General features: G+C 44.1%; 1 protein-coding gene across 1 annotated transcript in view; it reads left to right on the top strand.

Moving 5' to 3' along the window:
- The window catches only part of LOC113959167 (rapamycin-insensitive companion of mTOR-like), a 121,316-nt gene that overhangs the window by 32,945 nt on the left and 63,455 nt on the right, over positions 1-24,916 (top strand). The window contains 4 exon segments of the mRNA XM_027668003.1: positions 2,260-2,386; positions 3,313-3,482; positions 3,728-3,795; positions 5,843-5,910. Coding sequence (XP_027523804.1) covers positions 2,260-2,386; positions 3,313-3,482; positions 3,728-3,795; positions 5,843-5,910 — 433 coding nt within the window.

Below are 24,916 nucleotides of genomic sequence, written 5' to 3'. Positions count from 1 at the left end.
GAGAAAGGTAGATAGTCACCACACTGGGATCCAGCATGGTCTCAGCAGTTTCTAAATCTCAGGCAGCAGAGTGCGCTGCTGGGCACCCATGTTGCTGTCCTTTTATCTGCTCCAGTCCACTGGGAGTGATGCCCAGGTGCGCCCCTGTGCTTTAATGTTTCCTATGGGACCCACAAGATTTGCCATTTTGGGGTTTACAGCACGCCATGTGGTCAGTCCACCATTTTGGGGCAGGATGTGTGGGAGACCACCACCATTTTGGTGTGGTCCAGGGAGGTGGTGGAGTGACCATCCCTGGAGATGTTCAAGAAATGACTGGACATGGCACTTAATGCTCTGGTCTAGTGTACAAGGTGGTGATCGGTTAAAGGTTGCACTCCATGATCTTGGAGGTCTTTTCCAACCTAAATGATCCTGTGATTCTGTGAATTACACATTCTGTATTTTCGCAATGTCTTTTTATTACTTTCCTCTTGCCCTTTTCCCATCTCTCCTCATGTCCCACAAGATCTCAGACTCAGTAATTTGATACCAGAATTCCTAAAAGATTGTATGAAGGTCTTAGGAGAGAATGAATGACAAATATAACAATCAGATTTAATTAATTTGTGCAGGAGATAGTTTACTATGAGGTGTGGAAGAGTGGAACTGGGTTCCACCGGCATCTCAGAACTATTGTTTTCTCTTCTAAAGTATGGATGCAATTCTTTAACCTCATCTTTGATAACAAAAATATCCATATAAGAATAGCATAGACATAAAACTTTAAAACATTGTCTCACTTTTTTGTCTTTGTTTTCACAGAGTAGAAGAACAAAATGGGAAATATTAATCCTGTTTTATGAATATGAGTGCTCATATTCTCTTGTGTCTGTATTCTGTGTGGCAGTGTTTAGTACTATCACCTCTACATATCCTACTAAGCTTTGTAATTTAGCATTGTCTTTAGCAATACTTCAGAAAGTGTTTCTCCATCTAATAGAATTCATTCTGCCCATTTTTCAGTAACTTTATAGGCATAAATTTTATCTTCAAAGCAGAAGTCAGGGTGAGGTATAATATGAACCACCTTCTTTCTTCCCCCTTTATTTAAAGGAATCTTTAAAGACCAAATTCAGTCTTTGTTACTTATTTCATCATAGCCTCTTGTATGTAGTCTTGCATTACTTGTCCTTGGTCTTTAGAATTGTGTTGCAATATGTAGAGCAGAATGAAAGTAAATGGATTTTATTTATTGTTTGTATTTATTCTACTATAACACTTGGGATTGAATATTAAAAGAGAAATTTTTCATTCTCATGTCTTAAAACCAAAGAAATCAATGACACAAAACATCTTTAAGAGGCTGTTTGTGTCCTCACATTTAAGTACATGTCAATGTCAGTAGAAAAAAGGTTATTTTGTAGAGTGGATTGGTGCACCCATTCTGTTGCTAACTCTTATTACTTTATGCCATTGAACAACTGAAAGACTGCATTGGTGGGGAAGAGTTTGGGTTTTGTTTAGAGTCCTATCTTAAAGCTTTCTGTTTTGTGGCTGACAATATCATGTCTAACAAGAATTTTCTCAAAAATACATCTTAAAAATTAACTTGTTAAAACACTGAAATATATTGATCATAATTTTTGATTTCTCATTTTAGTTTTCTGCAAAGAGGGGAAAAACCTAATCCTCTTGAACAAATATCTGTAAAATTAATATAGGACAAAACAATTTTGGAAAAAATAATGGAGATAAACCTGGTTTTGTTGAAAACAATTAAAAAATAAAAATAATTTTCAATAAATTTGAGACAGAGTAGATGAACAACCATTGGTCCTTTTACACTACTGAAGAGTTCCTGTGTCATGGAAATCCTCATGGAAGATCAGGTACTATACAAGACGATACAGAGGTGTCGCTGACAGTTGCCTTTCAAATACTTTAACAACTTCTTTTGTTGACTGTCCTATTTGTACTCTGTAACAACCTAAGGATCTCTATAAAAAACAAGAGTTTAGTCTTGGCTAATTAAAAAGTTGAAAAGGTATTGAAGGTAGATATCTGGTGCAGTATGAATAAATCTTCTAGAAGAGTTTGTAATCTACTCTCTGTTGTTGGATAGTGTTCTCTGTCGATAAAGAAATTCTTGAAAAAATCTGAAGAAGGTAGTAGTAGTTTTCTCTGCAACAGTCAGGGTGTTTTTTGCACTTTATTATAATAAAATATTAGAGAAATATTATGAAGAAACCAGAGGGCTTTTTCTTTCACTTTTGGCAGATGATCACTGTGAATGCTTCATTGTTCCCCAGTTCTATTACTAATTCTTTGATAGCAGTTGGAAACGATGACCTTCAAGAAAGAGACAGAATGGTTCAAACATGTATAGCCATTATATGTGAACTAGGTAAGATAACTGAAAGTTATTTAAGAAAAATTTTGATGATCAATCTTCTAAGAGATTTTCTTCTGTGGATTCATATTAAATAGATTGTATTCAAATAATTAGATGAAAATGTTCTTAATACCAATTTCATATATTTTAGTCATTAGTTTGATATAAACCAAAATCACTTAAAATCAAAATCTCTGAAGTGAAGTACCTGTAGATTACAGATACTGTACTTTCCTTTAAGACTTGCTAATTTTTGCGTTACTTTAAAAAGTTTTCTCCTGTAGGTGACGTTTCTAAAACTAATGGATTGGAAGTAGGGAAGGTTCCATACGTGAGGTGCTGAAAAATGTACAAGTGTTCAGAGAACATTTTCCTTTTAAAAATTTTTACAGTGGGTACTGTGGTTAGCTGACTTCTAAAAATCAGTATTTGTGTCCACTTAAAGGCTTATCCAGACAGTGGTTTATACAAACTCCCTATACTTTGTATGTGGGTGCTGATTTTTAAAGGTTTTCAGTTTTGTATCAATGAGAAATAACTTCAGCAACATTTTCAAGATGCAAACTTCTAGTTTAAAGAAGTGAACAATCTGTTATTTGTTTATATTCTAGTATAAATATTTTATCAATGTCAGTCCAGTGAAGTACAAAACCTTTTTGCAGGGAAATGCAGACACTTCTGTATGGAAACTTGGTTGAAAATAAGATGGCAAATTGCTGCACCGTGGTGACTGACTGGTCATTATTTCGATTGATGATAAATTAATCAAAAATCTCAATGTATTGCTAATGACAGTCAATAAAAGCGTTATTGTGTGCCTCAGCAATGTTCAGGAAGAAAAAGATATATTTATTAACCAGACAAGTTTGTCCTTTTGGAAGTGGTGAAATGTTTTCTTTCCTATCACTGGCCAAAATGATGTGTTTTTCTTTATTTAGCACTTCAGAATCCTGAGGTGGTGGCTCTTCGGCGTGGTTTGAGTACCATCTTGAAAAATGTGATTGATTGTCAGCTAAGCCGAATAAAAGAGGCTCTGATAACTACAGTTTTGCACCTCATTAATCATCCAAAGACCCGACAGTATGTGCGAGCAGATGTAGAGTTAGAGGTGGGTTCAGTTTTACTTCTTTAGTGACAGAAATTAAACAATGTATTACAAATTAAAATGTTTAATTTTCACTTCAGATTTCACCCTCTGTATTAGTGCAAAATGTTTAAATGCAACATTTTAGACTAAGAGTTTAATGATTTATAAAGTGTGAATAAAATGACAGATTAGAGTGGGACTGAGGAAAGGGCAAGACCTGTTAACTATTCTCATGTGAAAGTAATACATGTCTTTCTTTTGTTCAGCAAATTTTAGCTCCTTACACAGATTTTCACTACAGGCATAATCCAGATACAGCAGAAGGACAACTCAAGTAAGTGTTAGTGCTGCTACTTATGCTACCAGTTGTGTTCATGGTACTGGAATTAAACTATTTTTCTTTCTAAAGTGACAAAGTAAAAGCAGTTAGCTAATATTAAACTATTTGAAGTTGAATATTATAACAGGTTAAAATGCAGCTTCCTAAAATATTGTTTAAGATTTCAGATTTAAAGGGGAAAATTAGTTTTACCCTTCTTCCCTTCCCACCATTATATTTCTTTGACTTAAAAAAATATCACAATCATCATATTTTACTTCAGGTATTGGTTTCTTTGTATCTCGTTTTAAACATCTAGAATGAGGAGTTTCTATTTGAGCTAGTTTTATGTTTGATGGTTGTATGGTCAAGCTCAGAAATGGAAACAAAAGGCTCCAACTTGATATCGGGAAAACAAAAATTCTGTGAGGCCAGTCAAGTGTTGGAACAGGCTGTTCGGAGAGGCCCTGCAACCTTCATCCTTGAGAGTTCAGAGTCCAGAGAAGGGCACTGAAGCTGGGGAAGGGTCTAGAGGGTTAATCCTATGAGGAGCAGCTGAGGGAGCTGGGGGTGTTTTACCTGGAGAAAAGGAGGCTCAGGGGGGACCTTGTCACTCTCTACAATTACCTGAAAGGAGGTTGTAACCAGATGGACGTCAACCTCTTCTCCCAGGCAAGTAATGACAGGACAAGAAGACATAATGTCAAGTTGTGCCAGGGAGGTTCAGGTTGGACATCAGGAAGAATTTCTTCACTGAAAGCGTTAAGTATTGGAAGGGGTTGCCCAGGGAGGTGGTGGAGTCCCCATCCCTGGAGGTGTTCAACGAACAACTGGACATGGCACTCAGTGCTCTGGTCTGGTTGACACGGTGGTGATCAATCAAAGGTTGGACTCGATAATCTCAGAGGTCTTTTCCAACCTGACTAGTTCTTTGATTCTGTGACTGAATTTCTAAGATCCAACTGGATAAAGTCCTGTGTATAACCTGGTCTGGTCTCACAGCTGACAACTTCTATGTGCAGGAGTTTGGACTACAGACCTCCTGAGATTGCTTACAACTTGAATTAATCAGGTTTTTGTTGTTTGAATTTTTTTTATTATTAGATTGCAATAGATGCTTAGTTCTGTGTAACTGAATTAGTGTCCAAGTGGCTCCTGCTATGGTCTCACTGTCAGTGGAGGCTTGAGAGTGAATCATCCAACCAAATATAGGTGTTTACTTTTGATGCGATCCTCCTACCATGGAACCGTCACTGAAAATAGAAAAGTAACAGTACTTAAAAGTCCTAATCATTGTGTGTATGTACACATTGCATACATACACACACACACATATTTATGTACATAACAGATTTTTCTTATGTTGGATTTTGTCCCTGTACAAGTTTCGAGTTGGCTTCCCGCCAAGTCCCCCGAAACTCGACAACAAGGACCCGCCTCCCAGAGAGGGAAAAGAGGGAAAAAAAAACCCCAAGCAGCCAAAGCTATAGCAAATATATATATATATATATTTTACATATGAGACATACACAAAAGGAGAATACCACACACCTGGCGGGGGGAGGACGGGGGGGGGGGGGGAAGGGAAAGGGAGAAAGACAAAAAGGGGCAAGGACCGAGCAAGTCAAACAACCAACCGAAGGCAAACTAGCAGAAATCTCACCACTTCCCTTCGAACAGGCAGGATGACCAGACACGGTCCTAGGCTCTCCCCTCACGCGTGGCGGATAACGGCAGTCACTGTAGGCCTCGACTCCAGATAAGCCCGACCAAAACAGGGACCCACCGTTCTCGAACCTCGCCGGAGAGGAAGAGAACGCGATCCCTCCCGCTGGCTTTATTTATACCTCCAGTTACGTAAAGGAATAGCATGGAATACTTCCGTGATCACTTTTCTAGTTCCTTCCTGGTTACAAGTTGGTCTCCAGGAAGGCCTAGAGTGAAACCACCACAGTCCCCCATCTAAAATTTCAGTTAACTACTTTTTACTTGCTATCTTAGTAACACTGTTTGTTTTACAGTAATTAACTGTGTATTGTGACATTTGTTATTTTAATGACAGAGAGGACAGAGAAGCACGGTTCCTAGCTAGTAAAATGGGAATAGTGGCAACATTTTGATCATGGGCAGGTAAGATATTTTTGTTTGTTTGAACTTGGATGATTGGAAAGGGAATTTCACTTTTCTAGTCATAAAAGAGTGGTTTATTTAAGCACAGAATCTGTCTCTCTTGATCTAATTTCTATCAATACCTTCCTACAATGGTACTAAGATATGTTTTGATATTGTTAAATTGGAGGACTCATACATAGTTCTTTGACTTACTCTACTGACAAGACACAACTTTATTCATTTGTTTATTTATTTTATATATAGAATGCCATAGAAGTTGTATTGTGATGATGGTACTTGACATTTGATGGGTGAGAGGAAGTTGAATATAGTAGCATATCATCAAAATTTCCCTTTGAGATTGTTCTACCATTGTAAATAAGAAATCTATTTGCCTATGTGAAGAGATATCAGCAGAATAGTTTCATTAGCACCTGCTTTTACTGAGTGCTATAGCTGAAGATTGTCATAGGTTTGAAAAGAGATGTTGGAACTTCTTTTTTTTTTTCCCTAGGGTCCCGTCCTCCAGTCCCCTCCTCCGTACTCCCCCACCCATTATGTTTCTTCCGGGATGGGGGAGTCGGGGAGGGGGTGGGGGCGGAGTGGAGCCGCACGTACTGAGCAACGTGGGAGTGGGGGAGGTCTCACGGGGTTACCACAAGGACGACTGGGGCAGTGCTTTGTTTGGGGGCTTTTGGGTTTGGTCCGCGGACCGGACAGAGCGGGAACCTGGTTTCGGTCACCTCTTTTTCTTTTCCTGAGAGGAAGTTTTTTCCCCCATGGGACACCTCACGGAGGATGACTGAGAGAGAGAGGGACTGACCCATTTCAGAGCAAGGTATTCTGCTTTCAAGACTGCTTGTGGGAAAAAGGACTTTTTCATTGCTGACTGCGAGCACACGTGGCTGCAAGTAGGTTTTGAACTGCTGGGACAGTCCTGCCTGAAGTTTCTTAATTTCTAAGTTGTAATCTTGTTAAACTCAGACATTTATTGGCGCCCAAATCGTGGGGCTTGACTAGAGGAAAGCTGGAAAAGGAATAAACCCTCTTGTTTAATCACCTGTGTACTGTATATAGAGACACCATTAACCATCATGTGGTATGACAGAATGATTAACGGACTTCTGACTTGATGGACAGAAATCGCTTTATTGCTAATGAACTAGGGTTTTTATCTCATTCACTTGCAGATGGGAGTGGTTAAGCAAATCAAGGCAGAACACAGTTGCAAGCCACAAATCAATCATACATAGGCTGACCCATCACGCACACCACATACACAGACCTTGTAGTTTCAAGTTACCCTACACTCCCCCCGTGAACTCAGCTCCATTCCCTGGACTGTAAATCAAGGTGTTAGATAAACAATACAAGGTCATCTAGACATTTCCCAGGCCTTTCTCATGCTGGTTGCTACATCTCCCCCCTGTATTCAGCACGATGGAGGAAGACAGCTATCGCTCGGCGCTCGATGATTTCACTCGATAAGAAATTCAATGTAGTCACTGCAAAACTTCGCAAAGATTACTACAATTCACACCACAACTTACTTCTAGTTTACAAGGCATGTTGTCTATTGTCTAACCACATTATAACAGATTCTAAGGCATCTAAACAAACCATAAGGGCTTAATTAACTTGCTTAAATTCATAGTTCTTGCAAGATGTTATCAGAGGCAGTGTAATCTACACAGATTTCCATTAATAAGGTGACTGCAACAGAGGCAGTAACTAAAATGACTACTGCTGATACTATACAGAATAACTAAGCAACACAGACCTTAGATGCAGAAAAGATCAAGGTCAAATAAACTAAAAGGATACTGCACCCACTGTTGTCATGATACATTATACTTGCTCATCTAGGTGTTCGAGTTGACCCCAGATAATGCTGGTGTCACTGGTCATCTGTTCTCTCTTCCTGACTCTGTTGTTCCAAGGTATCACCTGCAGACCCTGGATTTCTGGAAATGGATTCTGCAGTTCGTTGTTCCAACTCGTGATAAGGCCATATATATTTAGCTGGCAACCACCTAGGTGGTGTAGGCAGACCCATTGTCTGTTTTGATGGATTCTGGCACACCCATGACTGCAAAAGCAGCGAACCAGTGGCTTCGAACATCTTTAACTTTTTCAACTTTTTTATCTTTAACTTTTTTTATCTTTAACTTTTTCAACTGTTCTAGCAGATGCATGAATGTAACCAGAAAAAGTGGTAACTGTAACATGTAAGTATTTAGGGGCCCAAAGGAGGGCACATGTGTAACATCAGTTTGCCACAGTTCGTTACTTGAAAGACCTCAGGGATTAACTCCTCCTGTCATGGGTAATGAGGCAAATACCTGACAATCAGGGTATGCACGAATAATATCCCATGCGTGCATTCTTGTTAAATGAAAAGATTTCTGTAAGGACAAGGCATTTTGATGATAAAAGGAATGAAACAGACGCACCTGTTCAAAAAGATTTGGTACCACAGATGGCATGGTTAACTTATCTGCCACTGAATGACCTTCTATGATTGGTGCTGGCAAGTTGGTATGAGAACGAATATGACAAACAAAATAAGCATGGTGACGAGAACATACTAAATGAGACAAGCGCATAAAGCATTCAAACAGTAGCTTGTTAGAGGATTCTCTGATGAAAGAGTCTCCAGTCCAAGCTATGATACCTATGATATATTAAGAGTCACAAACAATATTTAAAGCTTGGTCACTGAATAACTCAAATGCTTTTATAGTTGCAGAAAGCTCGACAATCTGTGTTGATGCAGAAACTGTAATCACTGCTGACTGCCAGGGAGAGTGATTATCAGGCTTCCATACAACAGTACCCTTTCCTGCAGTTATGGCACTAGTTATTGGAGTCCTGGAACAGAGATCTTGTGACTGAAAGGGTAATTCGGATAACGACTGTAGAAACCTGTGTCTCGGCAGTTGAAAGACTCCAGTAACTGCTGCTTGTGGAATTTCAAGGTCCCGCTTGACAGACCAATCTTTAGCATTAATGATGGAAACATCTGCCCCAGTGTCGACTAAACCAGTAAAGTACCTGTCTTCTATTTGCAATTTTAACAATGGCTGGACATCTGAGATTAAAGTCGACTGATAGATCTGCGGTGTATTAGGACTTCCAAAACCTCCTGTTCTCTCTGTCTGATGATCTTTGGGTTGCTTCACATAAGGCAATAACAACATCTGTACTATTCTTTCCCCTTGCAGTATGTAACACGAGGGACATGAAGTCCACAGCATTATTTTAATTTAACCTTTGTAGTCAGAATCAATAAGTCCAGGAATAACAAAAAGACCCTTTTTGCTGGCTGGTTTACTGCATTGACCCACCAAGCTCCTTTCTGCTGACAGCTGGATTTTGACTCCTACACTACTGGGCAAAGGGCCATAAACAACCATGCCTGCTACAACAACGGCATCATCCAGTATGTTTATTCCTGTGGCAAGGACCAAATCCAGTCCGGCGCTTCCTGAGGTGGTAGGATGGAGGTTGCGTATGCCCTGTTTACCTGAGGGCTGTGAGACGTAAAGTTCCATGCTCTGTTGTGATTCTCAACAGGTGGGACCTTGTTTCATTTTGGGGCACCGGGCCACATGTCCCTTTTGGAGTTTCCCGAAAGGGGTTTACCATCATTAGTAAATTTGGATCGACACTGATTTGCCCAATGAAATCATGTTGGACACGGACAGGAGGGGGAATATTACCCTTTTTATTCCCCAAGGGGCAGTCTCTTTTAATATGTCCTTCTTGATTACACCAATAACAGTGAATAGCAGCATGGGCTACAATCATCTGTTCAGATAATGCAGTCGCTAGCAAGGAAGCTTTAAAATACTCCGTGTCGACATGCTGACATGCCGTAATAAGTTTGGCAACTGACTTAGTTCGATTTCTTAAAGGCACCAGAGCTCTTTGACAATCTATATTTACATTGTCAGTTGCTAACTAAAAAAGTAAAACCTGTGCTGCTGCGTTGTTATCTATCTGCCACAAAATTGCAGTCTGCAATCGATCAATGAACGACACGTAAGGTTCCTATGGTCCCTGTTTAACAACTACAAAAGGTAGCTCTCTGTTTTTGGCGTCTGGAACTTTTCTAAGGGCTTTCATGGTCAGATCAGTAGTTTGAGTGAAAGTGAGTCATGGCAGCATGACCTGTGTCATTGCAGTAGAGTATTGCCCCTCACCCAGTAATTCACTGCGACCTATAGCCATCCCACTTGGGACATTGTCCCTAACTTGAGCATTGACCAGTTCATGATATTCAGCAGACCAAACCGTGAACTGCGTGGCAGACAAGATTAAATGTGAAAGGCATTTCCAGTCAGACGGGGTCATAACATAAGAATCTCCGATAGCCGCAATCAGCCCCAGTGTATATGATGACTGCAATCCATACTCTTTTATGGATTTACGTACCTCTTTTACAACTTCATAAGGAAGACTGTAGCAGGGAGGATGCTGAAACTGAAACCATACACTGTTGAAAGCTCAACAAAACCAGTATTTATTACCAAGAGGTGGCCAACAAAACAAGAACTCGAGAGAGAGGAAAGGGGAGGAAAATAAGCCCTCAGTACAAGTCCCCCTCTCACTCAGATGTTGCTTACGAAGTTATCTTACCAACCTCAGAATGCCTAGAATTACCCATAGCAGAAACTGCATCCTTGGAGTGTCGGCAGGCTCACAAGATGGCAAGTGTCACTGCAAAAGGCAACATTGTCCTTCAATGTGAAGCTTGAGTTCTACTCCCAGCACGAACCGTCTGCTTTTTATACAATTAATTGGTGACATCTACCTGGTGTAGTGGTTTGAACCTTGTTTTCCCCCAGAGGTTAAGAAAGTGGTAACCCCCGAGGGGTGGAGACCCCTGGAAGTTTTGAAATTTTGTCCAATGGGCGCTCCTGCAGAAATGTAAACATATCACAAGCACCGGAAGAGATGAGTTGTAGTTTGGGTAGTTAGGAGAGGTGACCATGTTGTAGAGCCACGAGGAAGGGGCTCTGAGCCCCTCGGGGCCTCTGGGGCCTCCCAGCCCAGGGCTGGGGGAGCTGCAGGGACCTGGAACAGCATAAAGCTGGGCTAGGTGCCTGTAGTTATGCCGGGAGATGTTTTCTCCATCATGGGCAGCGGTCGGAGAAAGCAGCAGCCTGCACTGACCGGAGAAGCGGTGGCAGAGAGCCAGAAGAGATAAGACGGAGCAGCAGAGACATGCAGTACCAGAGAAAGAACTCCTGGAAGGAGGGTCAAGGAAAAGAGAGCCCGCAGCAGAGTTACAGAGTTCTGGGGGTAAGAACTGATACCAGACCCCCCAAACTCCTTTGATCCCTCCGAGAAAAAGAGACAGATGGACTCCTATTTTGGAGAGCAGTTTTGGACATGCAACACCAGAGAGAGAGAGAGAGAAGAACTGAGAAGCTCAGGGCGTCCTGGGAAGCTGGACTGGGACGGAGAGGAATGCAGAGGGGGTGACCTTGGCTCCCCCCTCGCACTGCTGCCAAGGTGGCAGCCTGAGGCAGGGCACAGAGGCCCTGCAAGGAGCTTGAATCTCCTGGAGATACCAGACTGTCATGAAGACCCCCGTGCTTCGTGATATGACCGTGGTGATAGCGACCTTTGTCTGGGGTGAACGCAGCCCACGAAAGACCCCCTTTGCCTGCGTCAAGGGGTCGAGGGAGCTTGGATACCTCCCTCGTGAGTTCTGGCAGAAAGCCAGCCACAGCTGCTGCATGCATGAGAAGAAGAAACCTGCTGCCTTAGAAGAGACTACTGCTTGGGACTGGAAGGGATCTGTCCTTCTTTCCCTTCTGGACTTTTATTTGGAGGGGAGATCTGATCCATTGTAAATACTATATGTCATGGTAGAGATAGTTGTGATCGTGTGTATAATGTGTTATAGTATTTATTTGTACAGTCATTGTAATATATTCCCTTTCCCCCATTCTGAGTCTGGTTGTGTTTTGTCTGGAAAAACCCATCTCACATTGGGTTGAGATGTGGGAGGGGGGATGGAGTTAGGGAATTAGATTTTGGGGTATCTCAAACCATGACAGCAGGTGTGACCAGTACCACCCAGCTAGAGGCCTTCAGTCCCTCTCACCATTATGCAAGTGGTATCTCTTCTGCACATGTGTGGGTACCCTGGAATTTCCCGGCGCCTGCATGTTACACCTCAGGAGGTCTTTCCTAAATGAGTCTGGGGGCTTACTTCATCACCCTCCTCTTCACTTTCTCCTTCAAATGCCCTTGAAGGACCATCAACCATTGGTGAGGTACCAATTAATTATAGTTTATACAAGATGCTTCCTTCAAGGACAAAGTTCTTATTTATCAGTGTTTGTTTTCTCATAACTTGACAGGAAAAGAATAGACTCTCACAGGTGGCTGGGCCAATCACAGACCAAAGTTAGCAGCATCTAATTAAGCATGAATACAAAGACATTCAGACTCCGGCAGACGGCATGGTTTACATACCACCGGCATAGCATTCAACAGTTCAATATCTCCAAATTTCAAAGCAGTCAATTTACAGTCCTCGAAAATAGAGGAATCCACATTAGCCTCCGAGTTGATTATATTGTACTTGCAAAATTTCCTCTGCTGTTGGGGCAGAAGCCGTTACTATTTCCATCTGCTTTAGGGGATATAGTGCTGTTTCTTTTTCAGGGGTCGCAGGACCAAGATCAAAGGACTCATTAAGCTCATCAGTCACTGTCAACGGGTCATTAAGTATTTTATTACCCTCAGAGGATTCGTCCGCATATGGCGGCAGACCAGCAGCCAACAAAATGGTGTCTGTTTGTTCCAGAACTTTTTTTTAAGCCGTATACACAGCTTTCTAAGCAACTACAACTTCGATTGGGATGTCGGAAGCTAAATCAGTTTTAGTTCAAAGCTCCTCACCGACCCTAGCCCATAATGTGTAGAGGGTTGGCTAGCACGACAGGGACATATGGATATAGCTAAAGCTATGGATGAGCTGTTAGAGTATAGAACACAGCCTGTCTAGGCCGTGAGAAGATCTGAGATAAGGAAGTTACAACGCCCTTGTACGTGTTAATTGGCTGGTAAACAGGACACTGTGATTAGCAAAACAAAAAGCAACTGAAAGCCACCTGTGTCAACAAAGGAAGGGAGTGAGAAACAGAATTAACATCTAAGTGTCAACAATGTTAGGGAGTAGGGTATGAGGTCAACATTTAAGCAGAACCAATGATGAGCTTAGCTTTTGCAATATGTATGAGCTAATTATAAAGTGTATATTAAGCTGTTAGTAGTGATCAATAAACGAAGTTTGCTGATTCTCATATTGAACGTCTCTCTCTTCCCTCGTCGCGACAATAATGCAGTCTCATAAGAACCATGTTTAGAGAACCAGGGACAAGAGTCTCTAACCTATATAAGCAATTTGACCACATCGGTCATTTTAACAGCAGACCCCTGTTCTTTTAAAATGCGATGCAAAATTTCTGCATATAACTTCTGTTCCTTTGACACCAATTGACCCATAGTTCTGCAACCACTCACCTCTGTCACGACAATGGGTGATGATCCCAAAACAGGACGATGCACACAAATGATCAACCCAGTTCGGCTGCAGCTTCCGCCATGGAGCACTGTATGCAATGATTCAGCCTCGTTCGGGTGCCATTTGAGGCGGAATGATTTATGGACTCCTGGCTTGATGCTCATGATTCAGGGTTTTTATCTCATTCACTTTCAACCGGGAGTGGTTAAGCAAATCAAGGCAGAACACAGTTGCAAGTCACACATCAATCATACATAGGCCGGTCCATCACACACACCACACACACAGACCTTGGAGTTTCAAGTTACCCTACACTCCCCCCATGAGGTCAGCTCCATTCCCTGGACTGTAAATTCAAGGCTTTAGATAAACAATACAAGGTCATCTAGACATTTCCCAGGCCTTTCTCACCCTGGCTGCTACAATGTGGTCCAACTTCTTTTGGCATTTGGCCATGTATATGGTCTTTCCATTTATGGATCACTTCTTAAAGATGGACACCATGACTGCAATAGTTGTGACTTCTATTAAGTTTGTAAATTGGTACCAGTAGCTGAAAAATTCTGGTGCTGTAGTTCTCTTTTGGAATATATATACATGGATGCATTACTACCACAACCCAGGTTCCTATATTTGGGGTTTTACTGATAATGGTACCTATTTCGAGGGAGGAATGCAGGCAAATGCTTTTTCCCAACCCTTCACCCACTTTTCATATGGCCCTACCACAGTAGCTTCTGAAGGGTTGATTTTTCCCTGGACAATAAAGACATTCTATTCTTGATGATGTTTTTGCTGTGTTTGTTCAGTGTGGTCTACCCAACATTTAGAGACAGGGTGAGGTCATCTTTGGCAACTGCCCCAAGACCTACCCCAGACACTAGGGACCCTACACAAGAACCTGTCCAACAGCCTGCCACCATGCAACAGCCTGCCACTGTGGAACCACCCGCCACTGCCCAACCACCTGCCATGGCCCAACAACCTGCCATAGACATAAATCACTCTGATTGGATGGGAGCATGGGAGAAGATAGGCCAGGTGTTGAAGGAATACTCTCCCCTGATTGTTTGGAAGCTCTCCCCTGACCAAACACATATCCCCTGTAAGGTTGCTGAGTGCCTGAAAGAACATAGGTCCATAAAGTCAAGACATTGACAGCTTATAGCAATGTGTTGGACCTTAGCCAACACTTACCGCACCATGATATGGACTGTGCAACACCACCTACAGTCAGAAGGGAAAGAGTGGAGCAGAGAAACCAATAGACATCACAAGTGCTCAGTCCCCAGTTATGCCAGAAGGGAAGTCACAGTCAGCAGAAGTGACCCCAGGGCAGAGGAAGAAGTATAAAGCCAAGTCAATACACCCAGTTAATGAGGATGGGGAACCAGGGCCTTCACAACCAGTGGAGGACCCAGAGCCTGAGATCATTACCGAATCCCTGTCATATGACCAGCTCCGCAATATGCGGAAGGACATTACTCAACTCCAAGATGAGCCCATTTTGACCTGGTTGATTCGAGTGTGGAACCTTATGGGTGAAGGCTTGTCACTTGACAACAATGACAAAAGGTATTTGAGATCCCTGGCCCAGGATGTGGGTATGGAGCAAGCATTTGGGAGGGAGTCAAAGCCCCTTTCTCTCTGGGAGCGACTTCTAACAGGTGTGAGAGAGAAGTTTGCTTACAGAGACTTCCTGCAGCAGCACCATTATAAGACAACCTGGAAGACCATGGAGGAAGGTATCCAACATCTGAGAGAAATGGCATTGTTAGAAATACTTTTTGAAAAGGATGGGCAACCCAGCCACAACCCCAACGACGTCAGGTGTAAGTCACAGATGTAGTGGACCCTTTCACAGCAAGGGTCATCCGTATACACCAATTTCTTGGCATCATTGCACTTTGAAGGAAACAGAGAGACAGTGGGCTCTGTAACGAATAAACTCAGAATGTACGACAGCATGGTCCACACCCTGTTACAGGTCCATATCTCCACTACAGAGACAATGGTTGAGGGCCTCAAGGCACTGACTACAGAAGTAAAAGATGAACAGAAGAAACTTAGAGAGGAGATGAAGGAAAACAGCTTCCATGTAGCACCAGTGCAAACCAGAGCCTCTGAAGTCAGTCAGATGCTCCCCAGTTAGAGAGAGGGGACAGACCCCATGAACCGAGCTGTGGTATTTCCTAGTCGATCATGGAGAAGACATGAGGTAGTGGGACAGGAAACCTACCTCTGCCCTAGCAACCCGAGTACAAGAGTTGAAAGAGAGAGGAAAAGGGAAGTCTGTGAAAGTGAGTGCAGTACCAGTATCTTGCAGGCAGGGATCTGACCCACTAGAAGGTTCCTCCAGAATGTATTCACAGGGAAAGAGCTTTGATGGCCCCAACTAAGACCAGTGTGAGAGGGGCCCTGCCTCTAGCCAGGTAGAGGCACAGGAGAACCATGTCTATTGGACTGTGTGGATCCGATGGCCTGGCACGTCAGACCCACAAGAATATCAGGTTTTAGTTGACACTGACGCTCAGTGCACGTTAATGCCATCAGGACATGTGGAACCAGAGACTATTTCCATTTCTGGGGTGACAGGAGGGTCTCACGAGTTGACTGTGTTGGAAGCTGCGGTGAGCTTGACTGGGAAGGACTGGCAGAAACACCCCATTGTGACTGGTCCAGATGCACCATGTATCCTCGGCATTGACTATCCTAGGAAAGGGTATTTCAAAGACCCAAAGGGACATAGATGGGCTTTTGGAATAGCTGCTGTGGAGACAGAGGTGGTTAAACAGATGAATTTGTTACCTGGTCTCTCGGAGAACCCTTCTGTTGTGGGATTGTTGAAGGTTGAGGAACAACGAGTGCCAATTGCCACCACAATAGTGCATCATCAGCAATACCGAATGAACTGAGACTCTGTGATCCCCATCCATAAGATGATCCGTGAACTGGAGAGCCAAGGGGTGGCCAGCAAGACCCACTCACCCTTCAACAGCCCCATCTGGTCTGTGTGTAAGTCTGATGGGGAATGGAGATTGACTGTGGACTATCATGGTTTGAATGAAGTTACCCCGCCGCTGAGTGCTACTGTGCCAGACATGTTGGAGCTCCAGTACGAGCTGGAGTCCAAGGCAGTGAAGTGGTACATCACCACTGATATCGCAAATGCATTCTTCTCCATCCCCTTAGCAGCAGAGTCCAGGTTGCAGTTTGCTTTCAGGTGGAGGGGTGTGCAGTACACCTGGAACCGATTGCCCCAGGGGTGGAAACATAGTCACACCATTTGCCATGGACTGATCCAGGCTACACTAGAGAAGGGTGAGACTCCAGAACACATACAATATATTGATGACATTATTGTATGGGGGGACATAGCAGAGGAAGTTTTCGAGAAAGGAAAGAAAATCATCCAGATTCTCCTGGGAGCCCGTTTTGCCATCAAAAAGAGTAAGGTCAACGGACCTGCCCGAGAGATGCAGTTCCTGGGGGTGAAGTGGCAAGATGGGTATCATCAGATCCCGACAGAAGTCACTGATAAGATCACAGCAATGACTCCACCGACCAGCAAGAAAGAAACACAAGCTTTCCTGGGTGTCATAGGTTTCTGGCGGATGCACATCCCAGAGTACAGCCAAATCGTAAGCCCTCTCTATCTGGTAACCCATAAGAAGAATGATTTCCAATGGGGCCCTGAACAGCAGCAAGCATTTGAACAGATTAAGCAGGAGATTGCACACGCTGTAGCCCTTGGGCCGGTCAGGACAGGACCAGATGTGAAGAATGTACTTTACTCTGCAGCAGGGGATAATGGTCCTTCCTGGAACCTCTGGCAAAAGGTGCCTCGTGAGACCCCAGACCGCTCACTTGGATTCTGGAGCCGAAGCTACAGAGGATCTGAAGCCAACTACACCCCAACAGAGAAGATCCTAGCAGCTTATGAAGAAGTATAAGTGTCCTCAGAGGTGGTTGGCACAGAACAACTCCTCCTAGTACCTTGATTACCATGGTTGAGTTGGATGTTTAATGGAAAGGCGCCCTCTACGCATCATGCCACCAATGTTACATGGAGTAAGTGGGTCGCCCTGATCACGCAGCGTGCCTGCATTGGGAATCCGAATCGCCCTGGGATCCTAGAAACCATCACAAACTGGTCGGAGGGTGAGAGCTTTGGTCTAGCAGATGAAGAAGAAGGAGAGCAGGTGGTATGGGCTGAGGAAGCCCCACCATACAATCAACTACCAGAAGAAGAAACACGCCATGCCCTCTTTACTGATGGTTCCTGTTGCATTGTAGGAATGAAACATAAATGGAAAGCAGTTGTATGGAGCCCCACATGACAAGTTGCAGAAGCTACTGAAGGAGAAGTTGAATCAAGCCAATTCGCAGAGCTCAAAGCTGTCTAGTTGGCATTGGACATTGCTGCACTAGAGAAATGGCCCAAACTTTACCTCTACACTGACTCGTGGATGGTGGCCAATGCTCTGTGGGGGTGGTTGGACAGATGGAAGAAGGTCAATTGGAAACATAGAGGGAAACCCATCTGAGTCGCTGACATGCGGCAAGACATTGCTACCCGAGTAGAGAAGTTGACTGTGAGAGTCTGCCATGTAGATGCTTATGTACCCAAAAATCGAGCCAATGATGAGCATCACAACAATGAACAGGCAGACTGAGCAGCACAAGTCAATGTGTCATAGGTGGATTTGGACTGGCAGCACAAAGGAGAGTTGTTCCTAGTACGGTGGGCCCATGATGCCTCAGGCCATCAGGGCAGAGATGGGCACAAGACTGAGGGGTGGACTTAACCATGGGCACTATTTCCCAGATTATCCATGACTGTGAGACATGCACTGCCATTAAACAGGCTAAGAGACTGAAACCCCTGTGGTATGGTGGACGTTGGAGTAAGTATAGGTATGGGGAGGCTTGGCAGGTTGATTATATCACACTGCCACAGACTCGTAAAGGTAAGCGCTATGTGCTCACCGTGATGGAAGCCACCACTGGATGGCTGGAGACACATCCACTGCCACATACCACTGCCTGAAATACCATCCTGGACCTTGAAAAGCGAGTCCTGTGGCAACACGGCACCCCAGAGCGAATTGAGTCAGATAATGAGACCCATTGCAAGAACAGCTTAGTTACCACCTGGGTGAAGGAGCATGGGATTGAGTGGGTGTATCACATCCCATACCATGCATGTTATAGGTTATAAATTCAATAGGGGAATTTTTCTTCCCTGCTCCACTGTAAGAAAATGGAGTGAATGGGGGGGAAGGGGGTCAATTAGCCTTACAAAAGAATCTAGCTGGCCAGACCGCATTCCTAATGGATGGCCCATCAGAGGCTGGGGGGAGAGGGGAGGAGTTTTGGGAGGGAGTGGCTGGCTCTTCTCCAAGGGGAGAGATTGGATGGGGGAGTTCTTGCTCTGGGATGGAGACAGGGTCTGTGTTTGGGCATTTTTGGAGAAAAGGTCTGGAAAACTGGTCTTTCTGGTTTTTCGTCCTGGTGAGGCCTGACCACTGGCCTTGATCGGCTTGCACGCTGCCTCGTGACTCCAGCCGGGACCTATTGGGTTTTTCATTGGAGAGTTTTGTGTTTGCTGGGAGAGAAGGGAGGAACCTTGAAACACCATCATCTGAGAACAACAGTGAGTCCCGTGGGGGGTGAACTGCTTTTCCTTCTGTCCTTCTTCCATTGGGGGAAGGGTCTCCGTTTTCTTTTTGGCTTCTCCCGCGATCCGAGACCACCTCCCAGACCGCCCTCCTGCGTGGCGACTGCCAGAGCCCAACAGCGTCCCCTGCCAACCACCACAGCGTACTGCAGACTCTGCACCTCCAGTTATCCAACAGCACCCCCTGCCGACCACCACAGCGTACTGCAGGCTCTGCACCTTTGGCTATCCAACAATGCCCCCTGCCGACCACCACAGCGTACTGCAGGCTCTGCACCTTCGGCTATCCAACAACGTCCCCTGCTGACCACCACAACGTACTGCAGGCTCTGCACTTCCAGCGATTCAACAGTGTCCCCTGGAGGTCAACACAGAGAACTGCAGGCTCTGCACCTCCAGCGATCCAACAGCGTCCCCTGCCAACCGTGATTAGAATTGCACTAAAGAAAGAGAAGTATTCAGACCTTTTTTTTTCTTTTATTTGAAGGGAACTTTAGGGTACAGGACTGTTGTCTAGTTATTTTTTTGTGTTCTGTTACTGTTCTTGCCGACATACATATATCTTTTAATAAAGAGTTGTTATTTCTTCTGTTTTTTCCACACTTCCTTGATTAAAGCCCCCTTAATTTTGAATTTACAATTGCTGAGAGAGAGGAGTTTGGTTTGTCTCCTAATTCATCCTCTTTAACAAACATTCCAGTCTCCTTAAACTGAGACAATGCAGTAGCTGCCGAGAAGGTTGAACAGTGTAATGGACTGTTGAAAACCACCCTGAAGGTGTTCAGTGGAGGGACTTTCAAGCACTGGGATCAGCACCTAGTGGGAGTGGGGAGAGGGGGAGGTCTCATGGGGAAGTGTGGTTGCTGCAGGGTCAGCTGGGGGGAGTGCTTTTGGGTTTGATCCACGGACCGGACAGAATGGGAGCCTGATTTCGGTCACCTCTTTTTCTTTTCTTGAGAGGAAGTTTTTTTCCCCATGGGACATCATGTTGTATCAGGGGTTAATTACACTGATACTTTTGGTCTGTGTTCGGCCCAGCCACCTGTGAAAGTTTTGTTCTTTCCCTGCCAAGTTATGAGAAAACAAGCACTGATAAAACGGGAACTTTGTCCTTCAAGGGAGTTTTTGTATAAACTATATTTAATTGGTGTTCTGTGATTGGCTAATGGTTCTCCAAGGCCGCTTGAAGGAGAAATTGAAGACTATAGTGATGAAGGACGCCCTCAGAATCATTTGGAAAAGACCCCCCTGAGTGCAGTACGTAGGCGCAGGGAAAGCCACACGTGCGCAGAAGAGAGGCACTTACATAACGAACGGGGTGGGACGGAGGGCTTCTGGCTAGATGGTACTGGCCACACCAGCCTAGACAGATGTAATCAGTTAATTGTATAAAAAAGCAGATAGTTCCTTTTTGGGAGAGCTAGCTTCACATCAAGGACAACATTGCCTTTTGGTGGGGATGCCTGCCAATTTGTGAACTTACTGACTCTCCAAGGATGCAGTTTCTGCTATTGGTAATTATAGGCATGCTAGGTCGGTAAGATAACTTTATTAGCAACAGCTGGGTGACTGGGGGAGGTCGTGCTAGGGGCTTATTTCTCTCCTCGAATCCTCCCTAATACACATGTGGAGGATGACTGAGAGAGACTGACCCATCTCAGAGGGAGATATTCTGCTTTCATGACTGCCTGTGGGAAAAAGGACTTTTTCATTGCTGGCTGCGAGCACATGTGGCTGCGAGCAGTTGTTGATTTCATTTGTAGCTGTGAGCATATGTGGCTGCGAGCAGCTGTTGAACTGCCAGGACAGTCCTGCCTTCCCCCCCCCTCCCCGGGTTGCCACGGGTTTCTCCCCCCCACCTGGGGAATTGGGACTTTTTTTTGTTTCTCCCGAAAGTTTTTGATTGCACCATTTGTTGTTTATTCAGATTTTGTTAATAAAAAGCTGTTTCTTTTCCCTTTCCACACTTCCACCTAAAGTTTCTTAATTTCTAAGTTGTAATCTCATTAAACTAAGGCAAGATAAATCGCAGTATGGACATAGTTTTGGATTTTTCATATGGAAGATATTTCTACATTGAACTAGTAGGCTTTTCCGTTTTTGTCATGGTTCTGGCCCAAATCAGCGGGAGAGGGCGTAACCAAGACATTGGGTTATTCGATACCATCTTACATCATTGCCAGGGATGGGGAAGGGGACTCTCTCTCTTCCTAAATGAAGGGTCGCTGTGGGAATTAATAGTTGCAGGTTAACCGAGACAGTCATGACTCACAGCTGAAGTGTGAAGAAAAGATTTATTCCATCATTTGCAGGGACACACGTACACTGCTAAGTCCAAACTTAGTAGGGGCAAAAAGCACTAGCCCAGTCTGGACTTTGCCTTACATATCAAAGGCCTGACATAGGCACAAATTCATCACCAGGCTGTGTTTTTACAATTCTAAAGTCTTATCTCCCTTCCCCCCAAGCCTGTGGGAAAGAGTACTTTTAAGTCTTTAACAACATTTCATTATCTTCTTTGAGAGAATTCCATTTCTTTCAACAGATAGAAAGCAACCCAAAGGAAACACAGGGTGGAAGATTTCCACACTGAAACAATATTCTTAGCATCCCCAGCTACAAACTTTATCTTGAGCAAAAACAACTAAAGAAAAATACCTCCTCCTCAGATCTTCCGCTTTCAACCCCTTCCTCCCCACAGTGGCCCTTTCCGGTCAGAAGGAGCAAGCATGGTGGGCATAGGGTCTGTCTGCCATTGTTTTTCATTGTCTCAGGCTTGGTGAGCATTTTGCATGTAAATCACCCTGTCTTTGTGCCCTTTTGTTATTTGTATTGTTGCTGTAACTGTTTTATTATCTCATTGTTGTTTCCAGTAAATTGTTCTTAACCCATGATTTTAACTTTTTTGTGCCTCCAATTGTCTACTCTATCCCCAGAGTGGGAAGGGAAAGGTGGGGGGAACGAGGGAGTGGTGTCTCGTTTGGAAGAGTCTGGGTGGGGGCACTGAATTGGGGAGTATTATTCCTAAACACTGACAATTTTTCTAAATATCTTCTCTGCAGTTTTGCAATAACTAACATGAAGATATTGCCTCAGGGACTGCTCATTCTTTTAGTCAAGGCAGTGTCTTGCAAATAAACTAAAACAGTTGATATGACCATTTGCCAAAATATTAGTTGGGATTTTTACAGGCTACTTAGGAAAGATTCAGACTGTATAGAAAGGTTTTAGCTTTGTATGACTATTAGCTTAATTTTAATGTTCCGAAAATTATTACTAAGCTTAATTTAACATCCAGGTATCCTTCAAAAGTTTCTCATTGTCATGGTTTGAGATAGCCCCGAAATCCAATTCCCTAGCTCCTTCCCCCTCCCACATCTCAACCTAATGTGAGATGGGTTTTTCCAGACAAAACACAACCAGACTCAAAGTGGGGGAAAGGGAATATATTACAATGACTGTACAAATAAATACTATAACACATTATACACACGATCACAACTATCTCTACCATGACATATAGTATTTACAATGGATCAGATCTCTTCTCCCCTCCAAATAAAAGTCCAGGAGGGAAAGAAGGACAGATCCCTTCCAGTCTCTCAGGGCAGCAGCATCTCTTCCAAGGCAGCAGGTCTCCTCATCTCATGCATGCAGCAGTAACTGGATTGTTGTAGCTGGATCTCTGTTCAATACACACAAGGGGGTCTCCAAGCCCCTCGGCTCTCCTTTGGTCCAAGCGAAGGCCTCACCTGTGGGCTGCCAGCAGGGACCAGACTCGCGTCACCACAGGTATATCACGAAATGCAGGGGCATCTTCGTGAAAGTCCCTTCCTCAGGGGATTCAAATTCCCCTTTGCAGAGCTCCGTGCTCTGTCTCAAGGCTGCTAGCTTAGCAGCAGCAGCGAGGGGGGCCAAGGTCAACCCCCCCCCGCATTCCTTCTCCGTCCCGGTCCAGCTTCAGGACGCCTTTGAGCTTCTCAGCTCCTCTCTGCAGTGCATGCTGCACTTCAAGGCTCTTTCAAGTAAGAGTCCATCATCTTCCTCCTTCCAGGAGGTCTCAAAGGAGTTTGGGGGGTCTAATATCAGTTCTTACCCCCAGAACTCCGTAGTTCTGCTGCTACCTTCTGCTGCTTCCTCCGGTTCAGTTCTTATCTGTCCTGGCTCTCAGCCATAACCTCTGGACGCTGCCGCCGCTTCTGCTCTGTCTCTGCTCACTCAAGATGGAAAACATCTCACAGCTACAGACACATAGTCCAGCTTAACACTGTTCCAAGTCTCTGTAGCCCCCAACTGGGGCTGGGGGGCCCCAGAGGCCCCGAGGGGCTCCGGGCCCCTTTCCTCGTGGCTACTGCAACATGGCTACTTCTTCTAACTACCCAAACTACAACTCTTCTCTTCTGGTGCTTGTGATATGTTTACATTTCTGCAGGAGCGCTCATTGGACAGAACTTCAAAACTTCCAGGGGTTTCCACCCCTGGGGGTTACCATTTTTCTTAGCCTCTGGGGGAAAACAAGGTTCAAACCACTACACTCATCTTTTTGGTGAGGAAGCTTGGAACGTTTGTGACAACTTTGAAACTTCTGAGAAGCAGTGTTTGATAGGAGTGTTGTTTCATCTTCCTAACTCAGACAGAATTAATAGCACGAGTCTGAAAAGTTCAAGTGATTGAAGAAACAATTGTCTTGTAATATGTTACTTGCTGTAGTCCTTTCACTGTTAAATGTTCTTCCATTTTGTTTTTTGTATTATTTGTTATTTTGGAGACTAACATCTTAACAGTTTTTAGTACAAAAATGTCCTTACACTGTCAGTCTTCCCAAAAGACATGAAGGAAAATCAGGCTTCGGGGTGTTTTTTTGCTTGATTTTTTTTTAATGGTTTTTTTAGTTTGTGTTTGTTGTTTCCTCCCCATCTGTACTGTCTCCTCTGTTCTGCTGTTCTGATCTGCTTATTCTTCAGGCTGGGTTATTCTTTTGAGCTAATTACTGTCACCTTTATTCTCATGTGCAATCATGTCCTTAAGAGTTGAAATTGGGGCATGCAACAATGACTGCATGCACCCAAATCTATTCCTGCATTATAGCTGGGATACGGCCATGTAATGCATTTGTGTGGCCAGATTTTGGTAGTAGGGGGTTACAGGGGGTGACTTCTGTGAGGAGCTGCTGGAAGCTTCCCCCATGTCTCACAGAGTCAATGACAGCGGCCTCCAGGATGGACCCACCACTGTCCAAGGTCGAACCAATCAGTGATGGTGATCAGGCACCTCTGGGATAACATATTTAAGAAGGGGAAAAAAATTGTTGCATGGAAGTAATTGTGCTCAGAGAAGAGTGGAGTGAGAATATGTGAGAGAAACAGTTCTGCAGACACCAAGGTCAGTGCAGAAGGAGGGGCAGGAGGTGCTCCAGGTGCTAGAGTTGAGATTCCCCTGCAGCCCATGGAGGTCAGTGCGGGTGCAGAGATCCACCTGCAGCCTGTGGAGGAGACCCATGCCAGAGCAGAGGGATATGGCAAATATGGGCACTGAAGAAATGAGGCTGCACACACCATGATTCGGTTTTTGGGATTCTCCACAGAGCTCTCTCTGCATTTCCCCTTGTGGCAGTTTGAGCCACATTAGAAAATCCAAAATCCAATTTCCAGGCCTCCTCCCACCCCTCTCCACGATTTATCCCAACACCAGAGAGAAACTTTCAGGCCAGAGGCTTCTATAGGGGGAAGGGGAAGTATATACATTTATTTACACAAATAAATACTATACAAACTAAAGGCAACTATATATATATTATT

Source organism: Corapipo altera, unplaced genomic scaffold (assembly GCF_003945725.1).
Source record: "Corapipo altera isolate COAL_440 unplaced genomic scaffold, ASM394572v1 61063, whole genome shotgun sequence".
Lineage (NCBI taxonomy): Eukaryota > Metazoa > Chordata > Aves > Passeriformes > Pipridae > Corapipo > Corapipo altera.
This window is presented reverse-complemented; position numbering and strand designations above follow the sequence as displayed.